At 36.7% G+C, this 25849-nt stretch overlaps 1 protein-coding gene across 1 annotated transcript in view; it reads right to left on the bottom strand.

Annotated features, from left to right (window-relative positions):
- The window catches only part of LOC150097282 (adenylate cyclase type 10-like), a 164569-nt gene that overhangs the window by 112207 nt on the left and 26513 nt on the right, over positions 1-25849 (bottom strand). Inside the window, exons 5-6 of the mRNA XM_090407635.1 lie at positions 24511-24785; positions 14684-14876 (exon numbers count right to left, since the gene is read on the bottom strand). Of these exons, the coding sequence (XP_090263761.1) occupies positions 14684-14876; positions 24511-24785 (468 nt within the window). The remainder of the gene's footprint in view (positions 1-14683; positions 14877-24510; positions 24786-25849) is intronic.

Here is a 25849-nt window from a genome sequence, read left to right as displayed (position 1 = left end):
AAAATAAAACATAAATAAAACTGGGCTATTACATAACGTTAAACTTTCACAAACAGGAATAAATAGAGAATATTTATATTTCAATTAATGCACAGTTAAATTATCAAATACAAGTTCTTATAATATTAACATAGTCATAATTAAAATAGCTTAATAATATTTAATACAGTCTTATCACTATTAATACATATATCTTTGATTAAATAATTAGATATTAGACAAAATTAAAGTAGTTATATGAATATTAAATTATAAAATAAGTTGTTTACATTAAATAATATTTACACAAGTCTTGCTTGGTATATGGTATATTATGTTAAATGTGAATGAAAAAAAAACCAGAAATATACAAAACAATTTCATTCACAGTTTAACACCTGCTTTGACATCTTTTATGACAGTTTCTACTTCATTTATAGTAAAGATTAAGGCATGTTGTGAAAAATCAGGAGCACTTGTTTTTAGTGCTCTAAGTTCTTTATAAATTTGTTTATGGTCTCTAGGTGTCCTTGATATATTAACAATTTGATTAGCTATTTTCTCAGGGGAGGTCGTTATATGTTTTCTTTTATGTAGATTAATTATGGATAGTTTTTGGAGAAGATTTCAAGCTTTTCTATTCGATCGTTTGAAGTCAAGGTTTTCAACCGTATCAATCCATTTTCTTTTTCGAGATGAGTTCAGACTATGTAGTAATTTATCTGCTATTTCAGGAGCTTCACTTTTGAGGAACTCTCTATGAAGATTTTCACTGTCTTTATTCCATCTGGAGACATAATCTTTTCTGTAACCTCTCTAGGGATATATTTTTTTTGCAGTTGATATGATTTCACCTACGAATCGCTTGTAAATCGGCAACTCTAGCAGGTATCCAATGAACACATTTATCAAATTCATTTGCAAAATTTCTCCGATTTCCTTTTTTAAAATACCAACACAGTCATGGAAAGGATCTTGCCATAGGTAGCGTCACGCCAATTTCTAGTGATACCGGTCGATGTTGACTAGGAAGTTAGAAAGTAATGGTTGTTCTTCTGTGTTTAGCAAAACAAAACAAAGGTCCGGATTAGACTCCTCTGCATGCCATGCTGCTGATCTAAAGATATTTCTATCCATAGCATCAAATACAAGATGTATATTATTTATTTCTGCCTATTGAACAAGAGCAGTACAGCAGCATTATGGTACTTCCATTCTTCATGATGGCTATTAAAATCACCAATCCATACTGTTGGATGTTGATAGATGACTATCACATCTATAGTCCATGGTGTTAAAGATTTACATTGACTATTGTTATGTTGTGGATTTTCACACTCACAAATGGATATCATTATCACATCTCTTTGTTAGGTCAAGAGCATTTTCTATATCATCCTTAATATGAGGGTGGTCTGAAAAGTTTCAGCCTAACACGAATTTATAATTTCAAAGTTATTTTTATTTTTCAACATAATCTCCCTTATGATAATACATTTATTCCAGCGATGATCCAGTGCCATTATCCCATCCCTGTAGTAGTTCTCAGTAGGATCTGCAAAACACTCCTCTACAGCAGCAATCACCTCTTAATTCAAAGAAAAATGCTGACCAGCGAGGAAGAGTTTTAGTTTTGGGAAGAGATAGAAGTCAGAGGGAGCCAAATCTGAGGAATAGGATGCATGTTCCAACAATTCATAGTGCAGATCACTTAATTTTCTCACTGCCAAAACACCTTTTTGGGCAGGTGGATTGTCCTGATGAAAGATGATTTTTTTCTTCCAAACCTTTCCTCACGAATTTTTTCATCTAGTCTGGTTAAAAGATCGGAATAATATTCCCAGATTATTGTTTTACCCTTTTCAAGATAATTAATAAACAAAATGCCTTTAGCATCCCAAAACACTGATGCCATGACCTTTCCTGCTGATGGAACTGAGTTTGTCTTCTTTGGCACACACCCATCTTGCAGAAAACTATTTCATTTGCAATTCTTCATGCAAAATATATCCTACATGTTCTTTAAATGCTTATAATCTCAGCAATTTCACGCAATTTGACTTGCTGGTCATCCAATACCATATTGTGTATTTGATCAATGATTTCTGGTGTTGTTACACTTTTTGGATGTCCTTCACGTGGATCATCTTCAAGGCTAGTACGACCACGTTTATACTCGGCAGCTAATTTCATAATTGTCGAAAACAGAGGAGAAGAGTGCCCATAAACTTTTATGAACTTTGAATTAATTTCTTTCGGCATTAAACCTTCTTTTACAAAGAAATTTATGACTGCACGATTCTCAATTTTATTCATTTCAAGGGATACAGACAACACTTTTGCTTCACACAACTGTATAAAAGAAACTACATGATATAATGACTTGCAATTCACATGAATGCTTATGACAGATGTACCAACTTAGAAAAAAAAATCTTGCCGATAGTGTTGCCATCTGTGGTAGAGGCCAGGAAGAGGTGGTCTGAAAAGACCACCTGTGTACATTATCCTCTATATTATTCATTATCTACATGGATTACATTATGAAGGAAAGTTGTATTAAACCTGATATCAAAATTGGAGATGTTAATCTCATCTTTTTACTTTATGCAGATGATGTTATACTTTTAAATACATCCAGTACAAGTTTGCAAGATTCCCTGCCTAAATCGAATAACTGTTGTAATAAATCTGGTATGAAAAATCAGCAGCAACAAGATGAAGACAATGAAAATAGGTAGAAACATTGAAAATATCAACTGTATTGTGAATGGAGAACCTATAGAACAAGTAAAACATTTCAGCTACTTAGGCACAATTTTTAATGAAGATGGTGAATTAATTAACCAATAAAGCTGGTAAGCTGGAAATTAGTCAAAATACTAAATTAGCTGTAGACAAGACTGTCTTCAAACCAATTTTAACTTATGGATCTGAGAGCTTTGTCAGAAGTAAAACACTTGACGAAAGACTAGAGACCGCAGATATGAGAGTCCTGAGAAAGATTAGGGGTATGAACATATGGCATCAATGGCAATATCATATTAAAAATGAGGATATTAGGAAAAAAACTAACATTGTTAGCATCCAGGATGTGTTAGCAGAGCTAATCTCAGGGTCACTTAAACAGAATGGGAGAGGAATGATTGGCAAAACAATTGTTCTCTGACAGATGGGCAGAAAATAGACTCAGAGGAAGACTAATATATAGTGAATTGATACAGCAAAAAGTTAGAAGACAGAAATATAAAATCTGATAATGTTGGAGTCTTGACAGATAAGAGATTGATTTGGAGTAAACTTGTTGATAGGAAGTAAGTAATGATGTAAGTTCTTCACGTAGTACTACTATAATATGCTGTACCCTCCTTGAGGGTACCTCTCAGAATTTGATGATGATGTTCTCCTTCAGCTGTTGGACTGTCTGGGGCTTGTTCATATACACCTTTTCCTTCAGGTAATTCCAAAGGAAGAAGTCAGCAGATGTTGGATCCAGAGAAAATGATGGCCAATTAATTTCAGATCTTAACATAATTATTTGCTCACCAAAAATGTGCCTTGGGAGTTCCAGTTCCACTGTGGCTCTAGAAGTGTGGCAATGATAAATCTCCAAAATAAAATTAAAAAAGAAACTCCAGGTTTGGTATTTCATTATAACAAATAATAATAATAATTAAGAAGTTATTAAATGTTTATACCTCTTCCTGACTTATGGTTCACCCTGTACAACTTTTAAGAATAGCTTCTCATTCTCACCACTTTTCCTCCACGATACAAATAATTTCTACCATATTAACTAAATAAATTCCCCTCAACAGCATAAATAACTAGATCAGACTATCTCTATTCCACTTTTTAATATAGATATAATAATAACAATAATCAGTTAATGCCTTTTATTCCTGCATTGGGAATAAGTGAAGCTTTTTTAGTCCTATCTAACTTTTGGAGACGGAGAGGGCAGTTTAATTTCCACCTGGAGCCAATCAGAGATAGCTGGCCTAAGATTATCACTAATTGTACATAACATCTGGTGAAGAGAGGTGGCTGAGAAGTGCTACCATCTTGTGGTCCCTAATCCTAACACTATCTTTACTGTCTAAAAATAGTGTGGGTTCTATGGTTGATTTTGTTGAGTTTATGGAATGAAAAACATGAGTTTCTGGGAGAAAAAACCTGCTTGCCTGATCCAGAGCTCAACTAACTTGGGAAATGGTCGATAAGAAGTTTAATAAAAGTTCCTGTAGTTGGCAACTAGAATAGAACTTGTGATACTCTTTCTTTGAGCAGTCTAGCACTATGGACAGCACACACTAATTCCACTGAGCTACACAAGTGCATTAATATATACATGGCCATGGAAAGAAGTCAACAAACACCATAGTGTGAGGAAAAAATAGCCATGACACCCACCTTAATAAGATGTAGGACCTCCTTTAACTGCAGTGACAGCAGTAATCCTAATGGACTAAATTTCCACAAGCATATGATAGTGATTTATGGTAATTTTGGGCCATTCTTCCCGTAGGCATGTAATGAGATCCTGGACTGTTGTGGGGCAGACATACCTTAACCTCACCTGAAGTTCTAGTCATCCCATAAGTGTTCAGTAGGGTTGAGATCAGGGCTCTGTAGAGGCCTGTCAAGTGTTACATTATATTCCTCCAATTTATACTGGCTAAACACATGACTTGTTATATGGCATGATGCACCTTGCCCATGGGGATGTTGACTTCTTTCCAAGCAGTGTATACATACTATGGACAGACAGAAAAACCGATTGAGAAACTTATTATAAAGAAGCACACATCTGAGATATTGAATACCACTGGAATTAGGCCTCAGCTTTGTCATCAGATGTGCTCTCTTCAGCTGACTCACAAGATGCTTTGGCAATGAGACATCAAGTGTCATTCAGAACTATTACACTGTTGCTATGAACATGACTGAGAGAAAAATTTGGGTTTCCTTGGAAATGGTATTAATTCCTAAACAACTAAATATAAATCTAAATCTCAACTTGTTTGAATATATCCCAGCCATAAATTAAAGATACCAATAAATTATATATTTGGTTTAATCCTTTATCCAAGTGTAAGCAAACAAAGTTTGCACCTGAAATAAAATCAACTTGCAACTTGTATATAGAAGCTAATGACTTTACAGCACCTGCCTTAGTATCCCATAATGCAACGCACATCTCCTTGTGGACATGTATAATGCAATGCATTATGGTAAGTGTCATTACCCAGACCAGTTTCAACATTATGTCAATTGTCAATAGTCTTAGTATCACCTCTGAGGTTTCATCCGTGTGAGCCAGACTCAGAGGTGATACTAAGACAATTGACAATTGACATTTATTCTTTAAGGGTGAAGCAAAATGCTTTTCATATTCCCCGCTATCTGTCATGGTTACAGTGAGGGTAAAATTTACGAGCAGTTTGCTCGCCCTGAATGGGCATGGAGATTATGTATCGCTATAGGAGGCTAATATAGTTTTTGGTCTTCTATATTTAAATATGTCCGTTGGCTCGTATGCTGCAGCTTGTTGAACCAAATCGTTGGGATGTGTGGACGTCTTTAGAAAAAATTTGGAAGCTAAGGATTGTAGAAAGAGAGAATATAGGGAATATTTGTGTCTCTGTGGAGTTGGCTGTTTCTAACATACCACGGGGCGTTCAAAATCATTCTCAAGCAATTGTTCTGCACTCGCTGTATCTTAATAATGTTAGTATTAGAGGTGTGGCTCCAGGCTGGAGAGGCATAGGTGATTATAGGACGAATCGTCATCTGGTATAGCTGTAATTTGATTCTGTTGCTGAGTTTGCTATTTCTATTAATTAGCGGGTAGATCTGAGCTATGGCTTTAGATGCTTTTGCACATGCAGACTTGATATGTTGGTTGAAAGATAGCTTTTTGTCGAGAATCACACCCAGGTAATTTGTTTCTTTCTGCCAGGGAATTTTAGTATTGAATAGTAATACATCTCCTGCAGGAGACATTGGCCTTTTTGAGAAGAGAACCGCTGAGCTTTTCAGGGGGTTGAGTGATACTAAGATTGAAGTAATGCAGAAGTCATAATTTCATATACAAGTTGCCAAAAGGGGTCACACCTTATTATTAAAATACTCTGTGTTAAAGATAGTTGTTGGAAGTTTTTCCACTTGGTTATACTTATAAATTAAAGATACCAAGAAATTATATACTTGGTTTAATCCTTTATCCAAGTGCAAACAAAATTTGCACCTGAAATATAATCAGGGCAATTCGTATATAGAAGCTAATGACTTCCCATCACTTGCCTTAGTATCCTTTCGGCAACTTTTATATGAAAATATGACTTCTGCATTACTCCAACCTTAGTACCACCTCTGAGTCTGGCTCCCACTGAAGAGACCTCAATAAAGGTCAAAACTGGTCTGGGTAGTGACTGATCCTTCCCATAATGCATAGAATTATACATACCCATAAGGATATGTGCTTTGCATTATGGGATACTAAAGTTAGTGATGTGAAGTCATTAGCTTCTATATACGAGTTTCCCCTCGTCCTAATTATATTTCAGGTGCAAACTTTGTTTGCTTACACTTGGATAAAGGATTAAACCAAGTATATAATTTCTTGTATCTTTATTTTATAGTATAACCAAGTGGAAAAACTCCCAATATCCTAATAACACGCATACTTGAATACATAAACACACAATGTGCTGAACAATGAAATACAATGCACAATTAAAAACATTTTAAAAATGCATCAGTTTTTTCTATAACTACATAGTGGTTGTTACCTTTGTTAGTCTTTATTGTTTGTTTACTAGTTTTTGTATTTATACCTTATAAAATCACAACTACTTGTGATTTAGTAAGGTGTAAACTAGGATGAAATGTTATGTTTTATTAACAAAATAATTACTATCATATTATTCTAGTTTTCTGCCTTATAAACTGTTAATTACATATTCATGAAATAGCAAAGTTTACATGCTTCTATAAATATATGCAATATTAATTTATATATATATATATATATATATATATATATATATGGTATATATAAATATGTTAAATACTCTGCTTGTAAAGAAGTCAACAGACATCCCATGGGCAAGCTGCATCCTGCCATCTAACCAATCATGTTTGTAGCTGATATAAATTGGAGAAATATGATGTCCCAAATCAGTGCAACTGTATCTGGGTCAAACAGCTCAGAGAAGGGAACGGATGGAGTTTGAAAGAGGCATTGTGACAGATTGCCATGTTGCAGGCTTATCTGTTTGGCAAATTGTTGACATTTCAGTGTTACCATACTGAAATGGAAGCACAGGGAATTAACTGCAAGTGCTACTCACAGTGGATGGCTGACCACATTCACCAAAGTTGACCATCGGATACTGGGATAGGAGTGATGGTATCTTGCTCCACCTTTGCTACGAGTTGCCTAGTGTTGTACAACCTTACCCCAGTCCTGAAGATATATTCAGGCGCAAACTTTGTTTGCTCACACTTGGATAAAGGATTAAACTAAATTTATTATGACCATAGGATGCTATGAAGGATAATATGTAACACCATCATTCGTCGGGCTGACAATTCAATGTGGAGTTCCAGGTATCAACTAGAACACAAATCTGCACAAAATCATTCTGAGGCTCATAACATGCAGTTTCCATTGCATGACCACAATATGCAAAAGCCTATAATACTTGAACCAACATGGCATGTCATCTTCAGTGGTGCAAAGAGCATGTACAGTGAAATGTGAAAGCTTGGTAAATTGTGTTATGGATCAACGAATCATGCAACACCCACTACTGAGCAGATGGACAGGTGTGGATGATGCCCTGTGAATGTTTCTTACCAGAGTGCAAAATCTCAACTATGAAATTCGGAGGTGGCGGTGTGATGGTATAATCCTATTTTTCTGAGTTTGGCCTCGGACCTCTGTTTGTTGTGCCATGAACATTGAACTCTGAGAGGTATGTGAACATTCTGGACAATAATGCATTACTTCCTACTTTGTGGCATTTCTATGGAAGTGAGCATTGTCTCTTTCAGCCGGACAATGCACTATGTCATAAGGCAGCTACTGTGAATGCATGGCATGTGAACATGTACTTGATTGTCCTTCACACTTGATTGTCCTCCACAAAGCTCTAATTTCAATTCTACTGAATATCTGTGGGATGAACTGGAGCAATGGGTGAGTTCAAGGGATGTATCCCGAAAGTCCAAAACCTCAATTAAATGGCTACAGAAGAATGGTCAAAAATTACCACTGATCGCTATTGTAAGTTTGTGGAATTTATGCCCTGTAGGATTGTTGCAGTCATCTCAGTAAAAGGAGGTCCTGCATCTTATGAAGGTGGGCACCATGGCAGTTTGTTCCTCACACTATAGTGTCCATTGACTTCTTTCCAAACAGCGTATATGGTTTATCCCAATGCAGAGAAGCAATCTCATATCCATCCTATTCCAAAAAAATGAAATTTACTAGAAGATCATACAAAATAGTAAATACTGTAGAATAGTAAAAAAAAAACACAAAATAGTAAAAACTGTAAAATAGTAAAAACCTGTAAAACTTAAAAAGATATAACACGTGGCAGGAAGTAGAGCCTGCATTCAATTATAGAGAGTTCATAATGTTGGAGGCTTAATGGATTGTATACAGCACTCAGAAAGGATTAAAAACAGAATTTAATTCTTCCTATATTTCGTCTCAGTCAATGAGACATCTTCAGGGATTACAAAAAAACTAATGTAACATAAAAACAAAATAACAAACAATACTAAGCCCAACCACGTGGGTGACACTAAAGTCTTATCTAGGTGGAGAGCCCTCTAAGGGCGGTTGTAGGTGGCCTGGAATGTAAAGTGGGACTTCTGGTGATAAGCGTTTCCCTAGGAAGCTTAATGCAACCATATTTGTTAAGATTTGGTTCATTCCTGAGAGCTGCTGCTGATTCTAAGAATAGTCTTTCTCTTTTGAATTTGCTGTGGTGGAGCATGGTGGTTTTTTCCCATGAGATCCTGTAGGTTGTATCCAAGACATGGTCAGCAAAGCCTGACTGACCATAGTCGTGCTTGCAGATGTATGACTTATGTTCCTCCAGGTGGATAGTAGCTGATCTGCCTGTCTGTTCAAAGTATGCCAGTTTACAGGAACAGGGTACTTTATAGACTCCAGGCACTGAGAGAGGAGGGAGCTGATATTTTGTAGAGCGGATAAGGATAGCAAGTTTGCGGTGGGGCTTAAATGCTGTGTATAGGTTGTCCTTTTTTAAAATCTTGGCTATTTTTTCAGATGTGCCACAGATGTGGAGTATGGTGATGGCATTTCTAAACTCTTTTTGAAGAGAAGACTGGGGAATGGGAGAGAACCTGATTATTTTTTAATGCTGTGATCGCTGTAGCCATTGAATCGCTGTGTATGTTATAGACTGGGGAATGGGAGAGAACCTGATTATTTTTTAATGCTGTGATCGCTGTGTATGTGGTCAAGCTGAGTTGTAAGGGCGGTTCCACTGGAACAAAGATTGCGGGCTCTTTTGGTAAGAGTTTTAATAATACCATATTATTGAGTAGGGTGGTGGTGGGAGCGTTTGTGGATGTATCTGCCTGTGTGCGTTGATTTTCTATATACCGTGAAGGAAAGTGTACCATTGGGAACGCGTGTAACTAAGGTGTCTAGGAAGGGTAAGCAATTGTTCTTTTCTTTTTCCATCGTGAACTAGATTCTTGAATGTAGGCTGTTGAGGTGACTAAGGAAGGCGTCTAATGTGTCTGGGCCATGAGGCCAAATAGAGAACACATCATCTACATATCTTAGCCAGATGGAAGGTTTGAGAGGGGCTGAGTCTATGGCTCGTGTTTCAAAATCTTCCATATAAAAAATTGGCAAGAGGGGGTGAGAGGGGGGAAACCCATGGCGGTTCCTTCTATCTGCTTATAGATTTTGTTCTTCCAAGAAAAATGACCAGAACAGATGGCAAAGGAAAAGAGATCTAAGATGTCAGAAAGAAAAGCGTTTTTTAAGAGTGTTAAGTATCAATTAAGGGAATATTAGTAAACAATGAGGAGGTGTCAAAGCTTTCCAATATGTCTGTGTTATTTAAGGTTATATTTTCTATGAGGGTTTTGAAATGGGTAGAGTTTTTTATATAGGAAGTGGAAAGTCCAGTGAGAGAGGGGGTCAAGTCGCCAAGCTGTATCCCAGAGGTTGTGTAGGAAACATGGTTTCCAAACCCTTGGGAATATGCAAATGAAAAAAAGTTATTGAAAATGAAAATGCAAAGATATTGGGACTTCAGAATTCAGACAGACAGACATCACTATATTTGAACAACAACAACGTGTGGTTTATTGATGTAGAAATACAATGGGATAGTAGAGAAGAAGAAAAGTGCATGAAAAATTGACTAAGGATAGAGATCTGAAGATTGAAATTCAACATTTTTTTTTTTAAAGTAACAACAATTTTCCAATTGTCAGAGGAGTGTCTATGGGTGATACCAAGAGTATTTATGAAAAAAGTGGGAAAGCTGAACAACCCGGGTATGACACAAAATATCTCCACTCCAGAAAATGGCACTATTAGGAACATCTCACATTTAATGATATCTTGATTCCTAGGCCTTTGATAAAGCCTGAACTGGACTCCTCTGTAAGCCAAAGATTACATTATGCCATATGTTTCTTATTACTCTTTGACAGCAAAGTATTTTAAATAAATGTGGAAATAATAATGACAATAATAATAATAAAGAATTTATAAATTATTATTATTCAGGCCTCCATGGAGTCAAAAGACTCATCGTGGGAGGTACTTCCTAAGAAACATAGTCTATCAAACCTTATCAAGGGGGAGGTCCCCCCCTTAAGAAACACAAAGTCTATCATACCACTCCTTAAATTCATTGACTGTTCTCGCTCTCACCACTCCATCAGGCAATGCATTCCATGGTTCAACCACCCTCCATGCAAAGAAACCACTCCTCACCCTCTTGCTCACAGATTCCTTTCGTAACTTCCAGGGATGGCCTCTTGTCATCACTCCTTCGGGCTGTTCAACCAAGCGAAAGAACTCCCGAGTGTCAACCGTATAACCACCTCTCAACAGTTTAAAAGTCTCAATCACATCACCTCTCCTTCTTCTATCCACCAAACTCTGCAGTCCACATTCCCTCAGCCAATCCTCATAACTAACAAGGCACAGTTCTGAACCCATCTTTGTTATCTGCCTTTGTACCCTTTCCACAGTTAATTTATCCCCCTTCAAATCCTGGGGACCAAATCTGAGAACAATAGTCTAAGTGTGGTCTGATCAGAGACTTATACAATGGAATGATAATCCTTTTATCTCTGTAGGTCAGTGTCCTTCTCATTATTGCAGCAATCCTCTGTGTTACCTTCACCACCTTTGCAATATGTCCCCTAAATTTCAGGTTTCTATCAATCATCAACCCCAGATCTCGTCTCCCCTATTTCCTCCAGTATAACTCCTCCCATACAGTCCATAGAGTATGCAGCATCCCATCAATATTTCCCAAACCTCAAGACCTAACGTTTTGCTGCATTAAACCGACACCCCCATTCATTTGTCCATCTATCTAGCTTATTCAAATCCTCTTGCAGGGCTACCACATCTGCACTATTACTAATAATCCTTCCCAGCTTTTCATCATCATCCGCAAACAACTGAATATCCCCTTGCAATCCACTGACAATGTCATTGATATAAAGGTTAAAATATATAGGTCCCAGTACTGAGCCCTGTAGGACCCAACTTGTAACCCTCTTCTTCCTTGAAACTGTCCCACCATACACAACTCTTTGATACCTATCGGACAGCCAAGCCTGAATCCAGTTAACCAATCTGACAACCAGACCCATGTGCTGCAACTTAAATATCAGCTTATCATGTGGCACCCTATCAATTGCTTTCACTAAGTCTAAGAAAATGGCAGTATATACCTTTCCCTCATCTAATGCTCTTGTAACTTTATTATAAAAGGCTAGCATATTGCTAAAACAAGAGCACAAATCCATGTAGACTCTCACGGATAACACCACCCTCATCTGCTCAATGCTGTATAAGGTCGCTCAGTACTTTCTCCAAAATCTTAACAACTACTGATGACACACAAACTGGCCTATAATTAGACACTTCCAGTCTGCTACCATCCTTATGCAATGACACTATCTTACCTTCCTTCCATTCCATGGGCACCTTTCCCGCAGCCAGACTTTCATTGAAAAGCCAGGTCAAAGGCCCTGTCAGTTCCCTGGCACATTCTCTCAAAACTCGTGGTGAAATACCATCCAGTCCCACAGCTTTACTGACATCCAGAGTACTCAGTATTTGAAACACACTCTCTCCTCCTCCTCCTCGAACCTGCCCTATACCTCTAGTATTAAAACTGACTCCTCCAGGATGAAATACTCCAATAAAGTGTTCATTGATCAATTCCACTATGTCCTCTGCATCAGTCACTCTATTCCCATTTTTATCCCACAATATCATTCTTCTACAGTCATTTCTTCTCCTACTGGCCACGTAGCTAAAAAAAATTCCCTAGAATTTTCTTTGGATCTTAGGGCCAATCTCCTCTCATATTCCAGTTTCGCCTTCCTTACCATACTAGTCACTCTTCTGGCCTGTGTCTTATATTCTTCATGCATCTTCTCTTCACCTGTCTCCTTATATCTCTTCCATAGCCTCTTTTTTCGCATGCAATTCCTGCTTAATATTGTTTGTCATCCACTTTACTCCAAATTGTGTCCTCTTCTTCACTCGCGGTATACAACTTACCATTGCTGCTAACAAATATTCTTTCACAATTTCCCATGCACTAATGATATCCCAGCCTTCAAATTCCTCCCTCCATGAAACTTCCCCAAGTTGACATCTTAGACTATTATAATCACCTGCGTTACAATTCCACACACGCTCCCGTCTCTTTGATACTCCTGCGTGTCTGTTCATTTTCCAAGCCAAAAGCATATGGTCATTCTCTCCAACTGGTGGGAGAGATGTCATCTCAGTTATTATCAACTCTTCTGATGCTATAACCAAATCCAAAAGACTTGAACCTCTTTTTCTCTGTATCACAGCCTAAGACATTTGTCCCTCAAGAATTCTAGAAATTCCATTCCCTTATTGTAACATGCATCTTCCTCTCCCCAATTTATACTACTGTAGCTAAAATCTCCCATAACAATCATTCTTCTTGCACTTGCCAAACTCAACTGTCTAAACATCTCGTGGTCCTCACCCTCTGTGCTCCTGGGTTTGTAGCAACACCACACTAAATATCCTGTCTTGCCCACCTCTACCTCACACCATCTGCTTTTAAAAGCATTAGTGTCACTGCCTTCCAAAGCCTCCACTCTTAGAAGACATAGGTGGTCACTTATCATAAGCAGTACTCCACCACCATGCTTTCCCTTCCTATCATGCTGAAAAATGCTGTACCCAGCGACTTCTATTCCTGTTATTATATCCTCTTCTGTCAACCACGTCTCAGTGATCCCAATAATTTTTGGCCAGGCTGATGCTATCTGCGAAACCAATTCCTCTCCCTTATTCCGGATACTCCTGGCATTAGTATAAAGCATATAAATGCCATTGCTTCTATACCCAGCATTATCTCCTCTAGACGCCACTGGGCTCAGTGTTACCTGATGTCATCTCCCTTCTCCCAAGTACCCATTCCCACAAGAGGCCATCCCTGCTACCATCCTCACTGGGACACACTGACTCGTTCAGAACAGCAATCTCTCCAGATGCCTACGTCCTTCCTCATTCAAATGTAAGCGGTCTCTCGCATACAATTCCTCTCTGTACTCAAATGCACTCCAAGCATTCACATATTCCAGTCCTCTCTTGTCACACATTCTAGCTATTATCTCATTCAATATTACTACTCTTCTGCTCAGCTCGTCATTATCATACCTAGGCAACACACACACTATCTTTCCTCTCTCTGTCTTCTTCCATACAGCCTCAAGCAAAAATCTCATATCTCTCACTGCCCAACTTACATTACCACTCAAGTCATTTGTTCCTACCATCACAATCATCTCATCCACCCTTTCATCTCTCTTAATTGCCATAGCCACTCTTTCTATCGTTCCTTCTGGCAAACACTCCTCACGCATCCTATCTTGAACACCACGGATCATTGAGTTACCATACATTATACCTCTTAACATTCCCCCTCTCCTATTGTTTCCATTCTCTCCTCTTCTTTCATTCCCGTACGTCTCTCTCTCATCCCTTCTTCTCTACTGCTCCTATTCTCTCTTCTAGCATTCCCATACCCCTCTCTCCTTCCCTCTCACCTACTGTTTCCATTCTCTCCTCTTCTAGCATTCCCATACCTCTCTCCTACTGTTTCCATTTTCTCCTCTTCTAGCACACCCATACCTCTCTCATTCCGTCTCTCCTACTGTTTCCATTCTCTCCTCTTCTAGCACTCCCATGCCTCTCTCTCATTCCATCTCTCCTACTGTTTCCATTCTCTCCTCTTCTAGCACTCCCATACCTCTCTGTCATTCCCTCTCTTCTACTGTTTCCATTCTCTCCTCTTCTGTATAACAGTTTCAATATACACATGGTAATGTAAATATGTAATATATGATTGTAGTAAAGAAAATGACAAACTGAAATTAAGATTTTAAAATATTTTTAACATGCCTTTTCTAGTTTATCTGATGATCCTTGAGTATGATCCTCTAGGTGATTAGTGGACTGGAGGAGATAGAAATCTTTCAGCTGATCTACACTAATTTCTGATAGATCAACTGTTATTGTATATTGTAACAAGAGAGGAAATTTTAGAATTTCTCCAATATCAAGTGGATTCTTCTTAACATGCTTCTTTATGTAACTAGAAAAAAATTATTATATAGTTTCTAATAAATCATATAATATAAGATCTCTGAAAATAAATGTTTATTCTAATGTTTAATGTTAAATGTTTATTATAATGGTTTCCTGTTATGCATATCTTACAGGGGATACATAGAATGTATATATTGACTGGGGAACTTCAGTTGTTTCCAGATGATACAAAGTTGGGAGAATTATAAGTAGCACTGATGTTAAGATCTGAATAGACTTTTGGCTTAAACAAAGGAGTGGGATTGCAGTTTTAACATTACTGTGTTGCATTTTGGAGTACAGAAATTTAAGACTGTGCACTGGTGCTGCTCTGCAAGAAGTGGATGGGCTTCAATATCTGGGAGTGATGGTTGATAGAAGTTCGAAGGCCAAATTGCAAGTATTATTTATTTATTTATTTTTTATTTTTGCAGTTGTTATAGGCTTTAGTGTGAGTGGGAGGCTAAAGCTTTTTTACTAGAGCCATTGAATTTTTTATTTGGATTGATTGAGCACAAACGTTGGAGAACTGGAAGCTGGGATAAGTGTTGAAGTTTTTGAGTGGAATGGAGAATAAAAGCACTCATCCCAACAAGAATAGTTTTGTTTATTAAAGCAGAGCAAGTTCTAGGATCAGAAGAAATAACTATGGAAATGAGGCAAAAAAATCCTAAGGGTAATCTCAACTGGTGCTGTTGTCATGCCATAGTATATGAGGCTGAAACTGACCAGGAGAATCATAAACTCTAGAAAAGGAAATATGGGCAATGTTATGCTCAATCTTGCCAAAAGGAGAACTAGCATATTTGGAGAGAGCTGGTTAAGAAAAGGTCCAGGGTGTTGGGAGAATGATTATGATTATCTGAAATTCTTCTAGGTTAGTGAACAATTTGTGATAAATCACTAATGAAAGCCAGCAGTTTTACTTCTCTTCCAGTTTGGTCTGTGAATTGGAGAAGGGAAGCATGTTCCGAACTGTGGATGTTGAAATAATCAAGGAAGATTATGTTACTGTTAGGGTAATTAGACTGCATGTGATCAATTTTCAGAAATAAATAGTCAAATTAGTTTGTAAAATTATCAGTCAGAGGAAAGCAATGGAGGAAGCAAATGAACGCAACAAAGTGAGGTAAAAAAACTCTTAAGCCAAAGAAGATCGTACAAAGAGGATTCCTGGTCAGATAACCCTTGGCATGGGATATCAGCCCTGACAAATGCACAAAAGTCCCACCCTTCTTGCAAAAGGCATCATCACACATGATGATGCCTTTTCTTCTGGGGATATTGACATAAACATGCACAACCTGATTAATTTCTCATGTAATGAGAAAAGTTGAGGTAAGATGAGTTGCCTAATATTACTTTGTCAATGCCTTTTGGCATTAAGTAATGAATGATATATCTGGTTTGGACTCTGTAAGTGGTGGTGCATATCATTGATATTAAAATTAAGATCTCAGATGCTAGTGACGTCAATTGGCAACTTTTTTACATGAAATTCTCATGTTTTTTTGGATAATGTTTTTTAATATTTTTGTTTTTGTGTGGAAGATTTTTTAACTGCGGTTGCTCTAATATTTTTTTGTTATTTATCATGACAGTGAATGAAATATTAGGAAAATTTATAGAGCAGAGGTATGCAGTAGCATGAAGGAAATGCGGTTACAACTCCCAAACAGGGAGATATCAGACTCCATTCCAAGCATGGCCTCAAACAGTTTCCTATGCAAGCTGCTAATTCAGACTACCTCCAGGCATAACCTGATTAAGTAAACAGCAGAATTTTCCAGTTGATTAGGAAGCCTCCAAAGTGTTTTCCCAGCAGGTTTGGTCCCATGTACTACTTAGTGGCTGGCCTGCAGAAACCACTTTACTACTGTACCCTCAATTAGAGGAGGTACTGGCTCCCTAGTGAAATAATTAGTGTGGAGAGCATCAACAGTAGGGCTTCACCTACATATACAAAGAAAGTGAGAGGGCAAATTTGGAATTTAAATAAGTTTAATGTTAATAAGACTGTGTGCACAGATCTACTTACCTGGATATCTTAATCCATAGAATGTTAATCCATTAAGATTGTCTTAATCCATAGAATGTTAACTACAGTGACAGATTAAAGAGAGGTGCTTTGCCAATTTGAGCAGTAAGAGAAGTGATATGATTCAGACATGTAAATTGGTGAGAAAAGCCTATTGAATCGATACAGAATTATTGCAGGTAAGAAAAAACAGGAGGCAGTGGAAAATGGTAAGTTATTGTTAGTAGCAGTATAACATTCACATGAGTAAGGAAATTAGAAGTTGATTTTTTGAATAGAGAGCTGTGAATGAGCAGAATGCACTGGTGGGGTGGGTTGAGGAATGAACAAATACAAAATGTATTCCAGGCAAGGTAGGATAGTGAATATAAAAAGTTCGGCTTCCTGCAATGAGTCTTTTGATTTCACGAAGACCTGGAAATGATAATATGTATTATATTAATGTGCCTGTGTTATGTGTACAAAAGAATTAAGCAGAAAAGAAATAACAACAGCAAAATAAAAAAAAAAAATTTTTTTTTTTGGAACAATTTGATAGGACTTTGAACCTGAAAATGAATAGCAGTAAAATGAAAATCCATCATTTTTATCAAAAATAATAGATATGGGCTAGGTTCTGAAAGAAAGGGAGTGCAGCCCAGCAGTTGTTTCAAATTTAATAGATATAGCATAAGCGATAAAAAAAAATGATAATATTTAATTACAAAAGAATAGAGCTAAAATGCTTTAATTTAGCATAAGTAAGATATTAAAATAGAGGATATTATGGATCCATTCATATTTGATAGCCAAATATAGAAAGAAACTTAAAAATAAAGTTTTGAAACATACCAGAGTGCTTATAAGAATATAACTTTTGGCACTGAAGTTATCCTTATTTGTACTAATTAAAAGACAAAAGTTCTTACATAAGAGTCTTTATGTTTGCCTTTTTGTGCACAAATTAAGATTCACTGGACTGATAAGTTTCAAACTGTCGTTTTCATCAGACACAGGCACATGTCTAAGGAAAGCAAAATCCCACTATTCATTATGTTAGCAATCAAATATCAAAAAGTTAAATTCATAAGCAAACTCTCATTATATGCATAATCAATTACAAAAGTATAGAGCCAAAAGGTTTCATTTTGGCATAAGTAGGATATTACAATGAATCCATAGGAGGTTCCTAGACAGAGCTCGTGTCTGCAAGCTAAGGAAATTCGAATGGCAAATGTTAAATTCTCATAAAATCTCTGGTAAATATTTAAACACTTTTTAAGTTTTTTTTTCTATATTATTATTATTAACAGCAGACTTCCATCAAGTCAGAGACTCATCGTGGGAGGTACATACTATTGCACACAATGCTCATCCAACCATGCCTTAAAATGATTCAATATGTCTACATTCAGAACACATTCAAGCAATGAATTCCACTCACCAACCAGTCTCCATGCAAAGAACCTCCTCACACCCTCTTTATACAGTTTCCAGCAATGGCTTCTTGTTCTATCCCTTCTCCCATTCCATGAAAAATCTCTTTCATTCTGATAACAACCCCTGATTAGCTTTATGTCTCAATCATATTCCACCTCTTCCCCCTATTCACGAGACTTTGCAATTTACATTCTCTCAATCTTTATCCTCATACTCCACATTCCAAAGACCACTGACAACCTTGGTGAATCTTCTCCGGACCCATTCCAACATATCCTTGTCAACAGGAAAACCCGGTGACCAGATCAGTGCACAAAAATTCATATGAGGTGTGATCAGGACCCTGTACAGTGGCATCATAATCTCTTTATTTCTGCAAGTAAGGGTCATGCACCATCATTGGCATTATCCAATGTCATGTCTTCACAACTTGTGCAATGTGGCCCCCTGAATTTCAGATCCTTATCCACAACCACTCTCAGATCTCTCATTTGCTCTACATCCTTTTAAGTTTCCTCACCAAGAGTATACTTTGCATCCCATTGTTGCTTACCAAATTTCAAAACCTTACACTTTGCAACACTGAACTAATAGTTCCACTTACCTGCCCATTCAAGCAATCTATTCAAGTCCTAATGCAAGGCCATAACAACTGCTTGACTCTGCATTGCTCTCCCCAATTTTGCATTGTCTGCAAGTAGCTGCATATCACTAGTTAAACACATTCCAATATCATTAATATACAAATTAACAACAATGGTCCCAAAACTGACCCCTGTGGTACACCACTAGTGACCTTCTTCTTTTGGGATACCGCATCCCCATATACAACTTCCTGATACCTGTCTGACAGCCAATCACTAATTAAACTCAGAAGTCTGTTATCCAATCCCATCTGTTTCAATTTATTTAATAGTTTGTCGTATGGGAGCTTATCAAAAGGTTTGCAAAATCCAAGTATACCTCTGTATATACATATCCCTGTCCCTGTCCAAGGTATTAGTCACCTTGTTATAGTACATAAGTAAGTTATTAAAACATGATCTCCCCTTAACCAACCCATGCTGATAACCACAAAGAATACTGCTGTTTTCAAACCAATTCTGTATACCACTTTTACCAATCTTTTTAAATCTTCACAACTCCAGATATAGAGATTGGCCTATAATTTGAAGCCACAGCCTTATTACCAGCTTTATGCAGTGGAACAATTTTACATTCTTTCCACTCCCTTGGAATCTGTGCACGTGTAAGACTCTTATTAAACAAGCATGCCATTGCTACTGCCAATTCCCTTGAACATTCCTTTAAGATGCATGGTGATATGTCATCAAATCCTATTACCTTATTGACATCAAGGTTATTTATTTCCTCAAATACTTCCTGCTCACTCACTCACAATTAAGCCATCCCCTCCTATGTCCTCTACACTTCAGTTTCTCATGATTCCACTCTGATCAGGATGAAACACCCTTATAAACTGATCACTCAATACTTCAACAATGTATTCTCCAGTTGTTACCATTCTACCATTAATGTCATCTTACCATGATCATTCTTCCTTCTACTTGCCAAATATCTAAAACAACTCTCTGGGGTTTTCTTCGCCTGCTATACCAATTTCTGTTCATACTGCACTTTTGTTTTCCTTACTAACTCAGTCACTCTCCTGGCTTGTTCTTTATACTCTTCATGTAACTGATTATTACCATTATTCATCCTGTACTGCCTCCAAAATATCTTCTTCTTCCAGAATTAATGCTTAAACCCTTCATTCATCCATTTTACACCTATCTTATTTAGCCTTTTGGCCTTCAGAATACATTCATACATTGATGCTCTTAAGTATTTTTTTTGACAGTTCCCAAGCAGCATTTATTTCCTTACCACTCAACTCCTCATTCCATGCTATAGCTCCAAGCGGTCTTCTAAGCTTGTCATAATCTCCAACCTTATAATTCCACATATATCCTTTTCTCACAGAAGTCCACATATGGCTAGTTACAACCCAGGTTACAACACTTTATGATCACTCTCACCAACTGGAGGAAAGTGTGAAACCTCACTCACAATACATTATTTGATGATATGATCAGATCTAAAACTCTCAATCTTTGAATGCCCTCCTTTACATGCTACCTGAGATAGCCATCTCTTAAGAACTCAAGAAATTCATTTTCCTTATTCCCAAATGCTATTTCTTCATTCCAATCTATACCACCATAATTAAAATCACCCATACTAATTACCCTTCCTTTGTTCACTAATCCAAGTTTTTTATACATTTCTTCATCACCACCCTATACATGCGCTGTGCTATAGCAACATCCAACTAAATATGTCTTTCTGTCAACTTCCACGTTATACCACACTGCCTCATAATATTTATTTCCGATAAAATATAGATATATCCATAATGTCTTCCATTTTAATAAAAGTATCTATTATATAAATCAACTGGATATTAAATCTAGCATTATTTCAAAGCCGAATGTAGGAAGAACGAACGAGGATGGGCTGGCAATTTGGGATTTAGCCAACCAAATTGTATTCTTATTGGCTTAAAGCAAAATACAAAATGATGGTACAACATAACAGAATTTCATGCCGGCTGGGACGTTGCCCAGTTAAATAAGGAGCCCGTTGTTTTTTCCAGGGAACCAGAGGGCACACAGCAAAAAAGTCAGCTACTTGAACAAATCTGAAAACACACCGCAACTCAACATCACCAGAGTTAAAGATCGGTACTATCAACATAAGAAGCCTGAATGGCAAAGAAATTGAGCTAGCTGAGCAATTAGATAAGTACCAGATCAACATAATAGGGGTGACTGAAACAAAAAAGAGAAAAACTGGTGAGATCTTTCTGAGCAATAAATACAGAATGCTATATTCAGGCAATGACAATCAAGGAAAAGAAGGAGTAGCGATAGTAATCAACATTAAATAGGAAGCTAATCTTCTTGAATGGCAGGCAGTCTCAAGTAGAGTGATGTGGGCAAATATGAGAATGTGGAACTGGACAATGAGAATTATTTGTGCTTATGGTCCCACAGAAGGTTCTACTAAGGTAGAAGTGCAGGAATTTTTTGAGACTTTAGAGAAAGTAACTGACACAATGAAAAAGGAAAAGTTGGTCCTTGTTGGGAATCTAAATAGAAGAGTAGGAAATGATTGTCAGACATACAAAAATATTTTTAGAAAATTTGAAGAAAAGAGCAAAGCTAAAAATAATGGCAAATACCTGTTGGATTTCTGCTCAGGACATGGACTGGTTATTACTAACACCATGTTCCAACATAAAAATGTGCACAAATTCGGAGGAAGAGAAGAGGCAAGGAATAAGAAAAGTCTTATTGACTATGTTATTGTCGATAGTGATGTTTTCTCCCTGGTGCAGACACTAGAGTGTAAAGAGGATTTGAAATTGGAAGTTATCACTATTTAGTCTTGAGCACGATAAAATTGAATTTCATTTTGAAAAGAATAACATGTAAGAAAGTTTTAAAGCAAATAAAAGTTGAGCAGCTCTCAGATGTGAACTGTAGACTAAAATACAGAAACATTATTCAAGAAAAAATGAAAGAGTTTGAGAACAGGAACCAAACCTTGGAGATTCAGTGGCAAGCCTTGAAAAAAACCCTGATTGATTCAGCCAGAGAGGCATGTGGTGAGGTTGTCTGCAAGGAGAGAAAAATCAGAACTCCATGGTGGACACGGGAAGTTAAAGAGGCAGTGAAGGAAAAGAAGAAAGCATATCAAAAGTTCCTGGCAAATAAGTCAGCTAGTGCTCTTAGAGAATACAGAGACAAATGTAAGAAAGCTAAACACTGTGTAAAACTAGATAAACAAAAGTCATGGGAAGACTTTGGTAAGAACATAGAAAATAAATATCAAGAAGATGGCAAGATATTCTGGAGGTTGTTGAAGAAGCTCAGAAATGGAAGAAAGATTGTTGTAAAATAATTAGAGATGATAAAGGTCACATGAAAACTGGAGAAAAAAATATCCTTGAAGTATGGAGTAAACACTTCGAAAAATTGCTAAATGAAACAAGGAGTGATAGCACAGTGATAAAAAACACTCAACAGGCATACAGTCAGGAATACATATCCATACTTGAATGTAGAAAAAGCCATTAATGGCTTGAAATGTGGAAAGGCAGCAGGAGTAGATGATATTCGACCAGAAATGCTGAAGTATGGGGGTATAAAAGTCTTACAGTGGCTGCACTGCATAGTCAAAAGGCCTGGACAGAGGGACAGATTCCCGACGATTGGAGTAGAGCTCTTATAGTACCCATGTATAAAAAAGGGAAATAAAACTGAATGTGAAAATTACAGAGGTATTTCCCTACTGAGGGTTCCTGGTAAGATTTATGCAAGTGTACTTGAGAAACGATTGAGAATAATTGGCGAAAAAAAGCTTGTGGAAGAACAAGCAAGATTCAGGCCAATTAGAAGCTGTAAGGTTCAGATCTTCACTTTATGACAAATAGTTGAAAAATCATGGGAATGTAACAAAGATCTGTATTTAAGTTTTGTAGATCTGGAAAAGGCATATTACAAGGTGCCAAGAGAGAAGCTATTCAAAACTATACAGTTATATGGTGTCAATGGGGCATTATATCAAGCAATACTTAGTCTTTATTTGAGTTGTGAGTCATCAATTAAAATTGAAGGAAATACAGGAAGACGGTTTGATGTTAAATCTGGTGTCAGACAAGGATGCACATTATCCTTCATAATGTGATCCTTACAGATTTATTATCTGTAAGGATCACATTATGAAGGAAAGTGCTATTAAACCTGATATTAAAATTGGAGATGTTAATGTCAGCTCTTTGCTTTATGCAGACGATGTTATACTTCTAAATAAATCCACTACAAGACTGCAAGAATCCATGACTAAATTGAATAACTGTTGTAATAGATATGGAATTGAAGGTCAGCAATAACAAGACAAAGATAATGAAAATAGGCAGAAGCATTGAAAATATCAACGGCATCGTGAATGTAGAACCTATAGAACAAGTAAAACATTTCAGCTACTTAGGCACGATTTTTAGTGAAGATGGTAAAGTAAATATGGAAATAGACAACAGAATCAACAAAGCTGGAATGGTAGGAAGTCAACTGAATAAATTCATATAGAATAAGAAAGAAATTAGTCAGAACACTAAATTAGCTGTATACAAGACAGTGTTCAAACCAATTTTAACATGGATCTGAGAGCTGGGTCAGAAGTAAAATACTTGACCAAAGACTAGAGACAGCAGATATGAGCATCCTGAGAAAGATTAGGGACATGAATAGATGGCATCAATGGCAATATCATATGAAAAATGAGGATATTTAGAAAGAACTTGAACTTGTCAGCATCCAGGAATGTGTTAGCAGAGCTAATCTCAGGTGGTATGGTGACTTAAACAGAATGGGTGAGGAAAGATTAGCAATACAAGTGTTCTCTGCCAGGTTGGCAGGAAAACAACCCAGAGGAAGAAAAGATATAGGTGGATTGATATACTTGATTACTGATTAAGTAAAAAAGTGCCTTAGATGATAGAAACATAAGATCTGATATTGTTGGAGTCCTGACAAGTAACAGACTGATTTGGAAGAAAATTGTAGATAGGAAATTAGTAACGATGTAAATTTTTCATGTAGTACTATCATATCCTGTACACCACTTATGGGTACATGGCAGGAATTTGCTGATGATGTAGAAAGTTCTACATTCGACTTTGATATAATTCTGGATTTAACATCCACTTGATTTATATAAATTTGCATCACCAAACTGAAGCTTGTTGGCTCTTTATTTTAGCAAAAGTATTTATTTTACAGAAATGTGAATCATCAGAAATTGAAATATAATGTTACAAAGTTTCATATTTCTTCTCACACCTTTTTGAATCCATAATTCACATGCTAAGTTCATTATGAATTTGGCAACTTTTTTTTCAAATATTAAAATATAATAATATAATGAAATGATGTATCCAACTGTCAGATAACCAAACCCTCAATTAAATAATCCCTGAATGGTAATATGTATGTAACTATACATTTTTAAACAACCAGCAAATTAATTCCCCAACGTGTTTAGAAACTGAGTGATTAGATTTAGTATATTTAGTACTAAATATACTAAATAAAATATATGAATATATGTTTTTACTTACCTAATGATTTTTTTGTGAACACCAATAACATTCCAAAATTGACAAGCTAATGGGGCAATATTTTCAACATCAAATGGACCTAATGTTATATCCAAACATTCTCTTGCCAGTATAAGATGAACAGTAAAGGAATCTGGATGATACAATAATGGCAAGCTTACAATAACAGATATGAATCCATCATTTTCAATGAGCTGTCGAATAATTAGCCATGAATGTTCATCAACGTTGTGTCCATCATCTATGGCTAATAATAAATGATCATTTTGGCAAGCCTACAAAATATGATATAATAATGAAACTAAAGGAACATTAAAGTTCAATATAATAATGATAATCAGCAATATATATATATAAAAGTAGCACTAATGCAAGGTCAAATTATCATGCAAATTGGCTAGGCAGCTGCTTGGAACGAAACATGTTTCTTACTTCATATTGCAAAGGGATATTCAGTTGTTTGTAGATGATGTGAAACTGTCAAAGGTTATTAGTAATAGTGCAGATGTGGTAGCAAGAAGATTTGAATAAAATGGATGGATGGGAAAATAAATGGGGGGTCTCAGTTTAATTCAGCTAAATGTAAAGTCTTGAAGTTTGGGATACATCGCTGGGAGGCTGCATACTCTCTTGAAGGAACTGTACTAGAGGAAGTGGAGTGGCAAGGGATCTGGAGTGATGATCGATAGAAACTTGAAATCCAGGGAACACACTGCAATACTAAGAAGGACAATGACCAGCAGAGATAAAAAGAGTTGTTATTCCACTGTATAAAACCATGACAACTGATTGTTAAATTTGGTCTACAGGATTTGAAGGGAATAAATTAACCTTGGAAAGAGTGCACAGGCGTCAGGACTGTACAATGTTAGTTATGAGGATAAACTGAGGAATGTGGCTTACAGAGTTTGCTAAATAGAAGGAGAGAGAGATGATATGATTGAGACATTTGAACTGTTGAGAGGGAGTTACAGGTGTAACTCCCTCTCACCAAACATAAGAACTCTCCAGGGTTTACACTGGAGAGTTCTTATGTTTGGTGGAACCAAGAGAAGGAGAAAGGACAAGGGACCATCTCTGGAAGTTTTGAAAGGAGGTTATAAGCAAGAGGGTAAGGAGTTGTTCGTTTGCATGGAGAGTGGCTGAACTGTGGAATGCATTGCCTGATAGAGTGGTGAGAGCATGAACGATGCATGAATTCAAGAACAGACTATGATAGACTTTGAGTTTTCTAGGGTGGGCTTACCATGATGAGTCTTTTGACTCCATGACAAAAATATGTCAAAAAGGACAAAATTATAATAATTACATACATTGTAATGAGATATTATAGTTTGAT

The sequence above is a fragment of the Typopeltis vanoorti genome, chromosome 17, assembly GCF_054136105.1.
Source record: "Typopeltis vanoorti isolate ZY-2024b chromosome 17, IOZ_Tvanoo_1.0, whole genome shotgun sequence".
In the NCBI taxonomy this organism is placed as follows: Eukaryota; Metazoa; Arthropoda; class Arachnida; order Uropygi; family Thelyphonidae; genus Typopeltis; species Typopeltis vanoorti.
The sequence above is the reverse complement of the archived record's forward strand: the minus strand, read 5'-3'. Positions and strand labels throughout refer to the sequence as shown.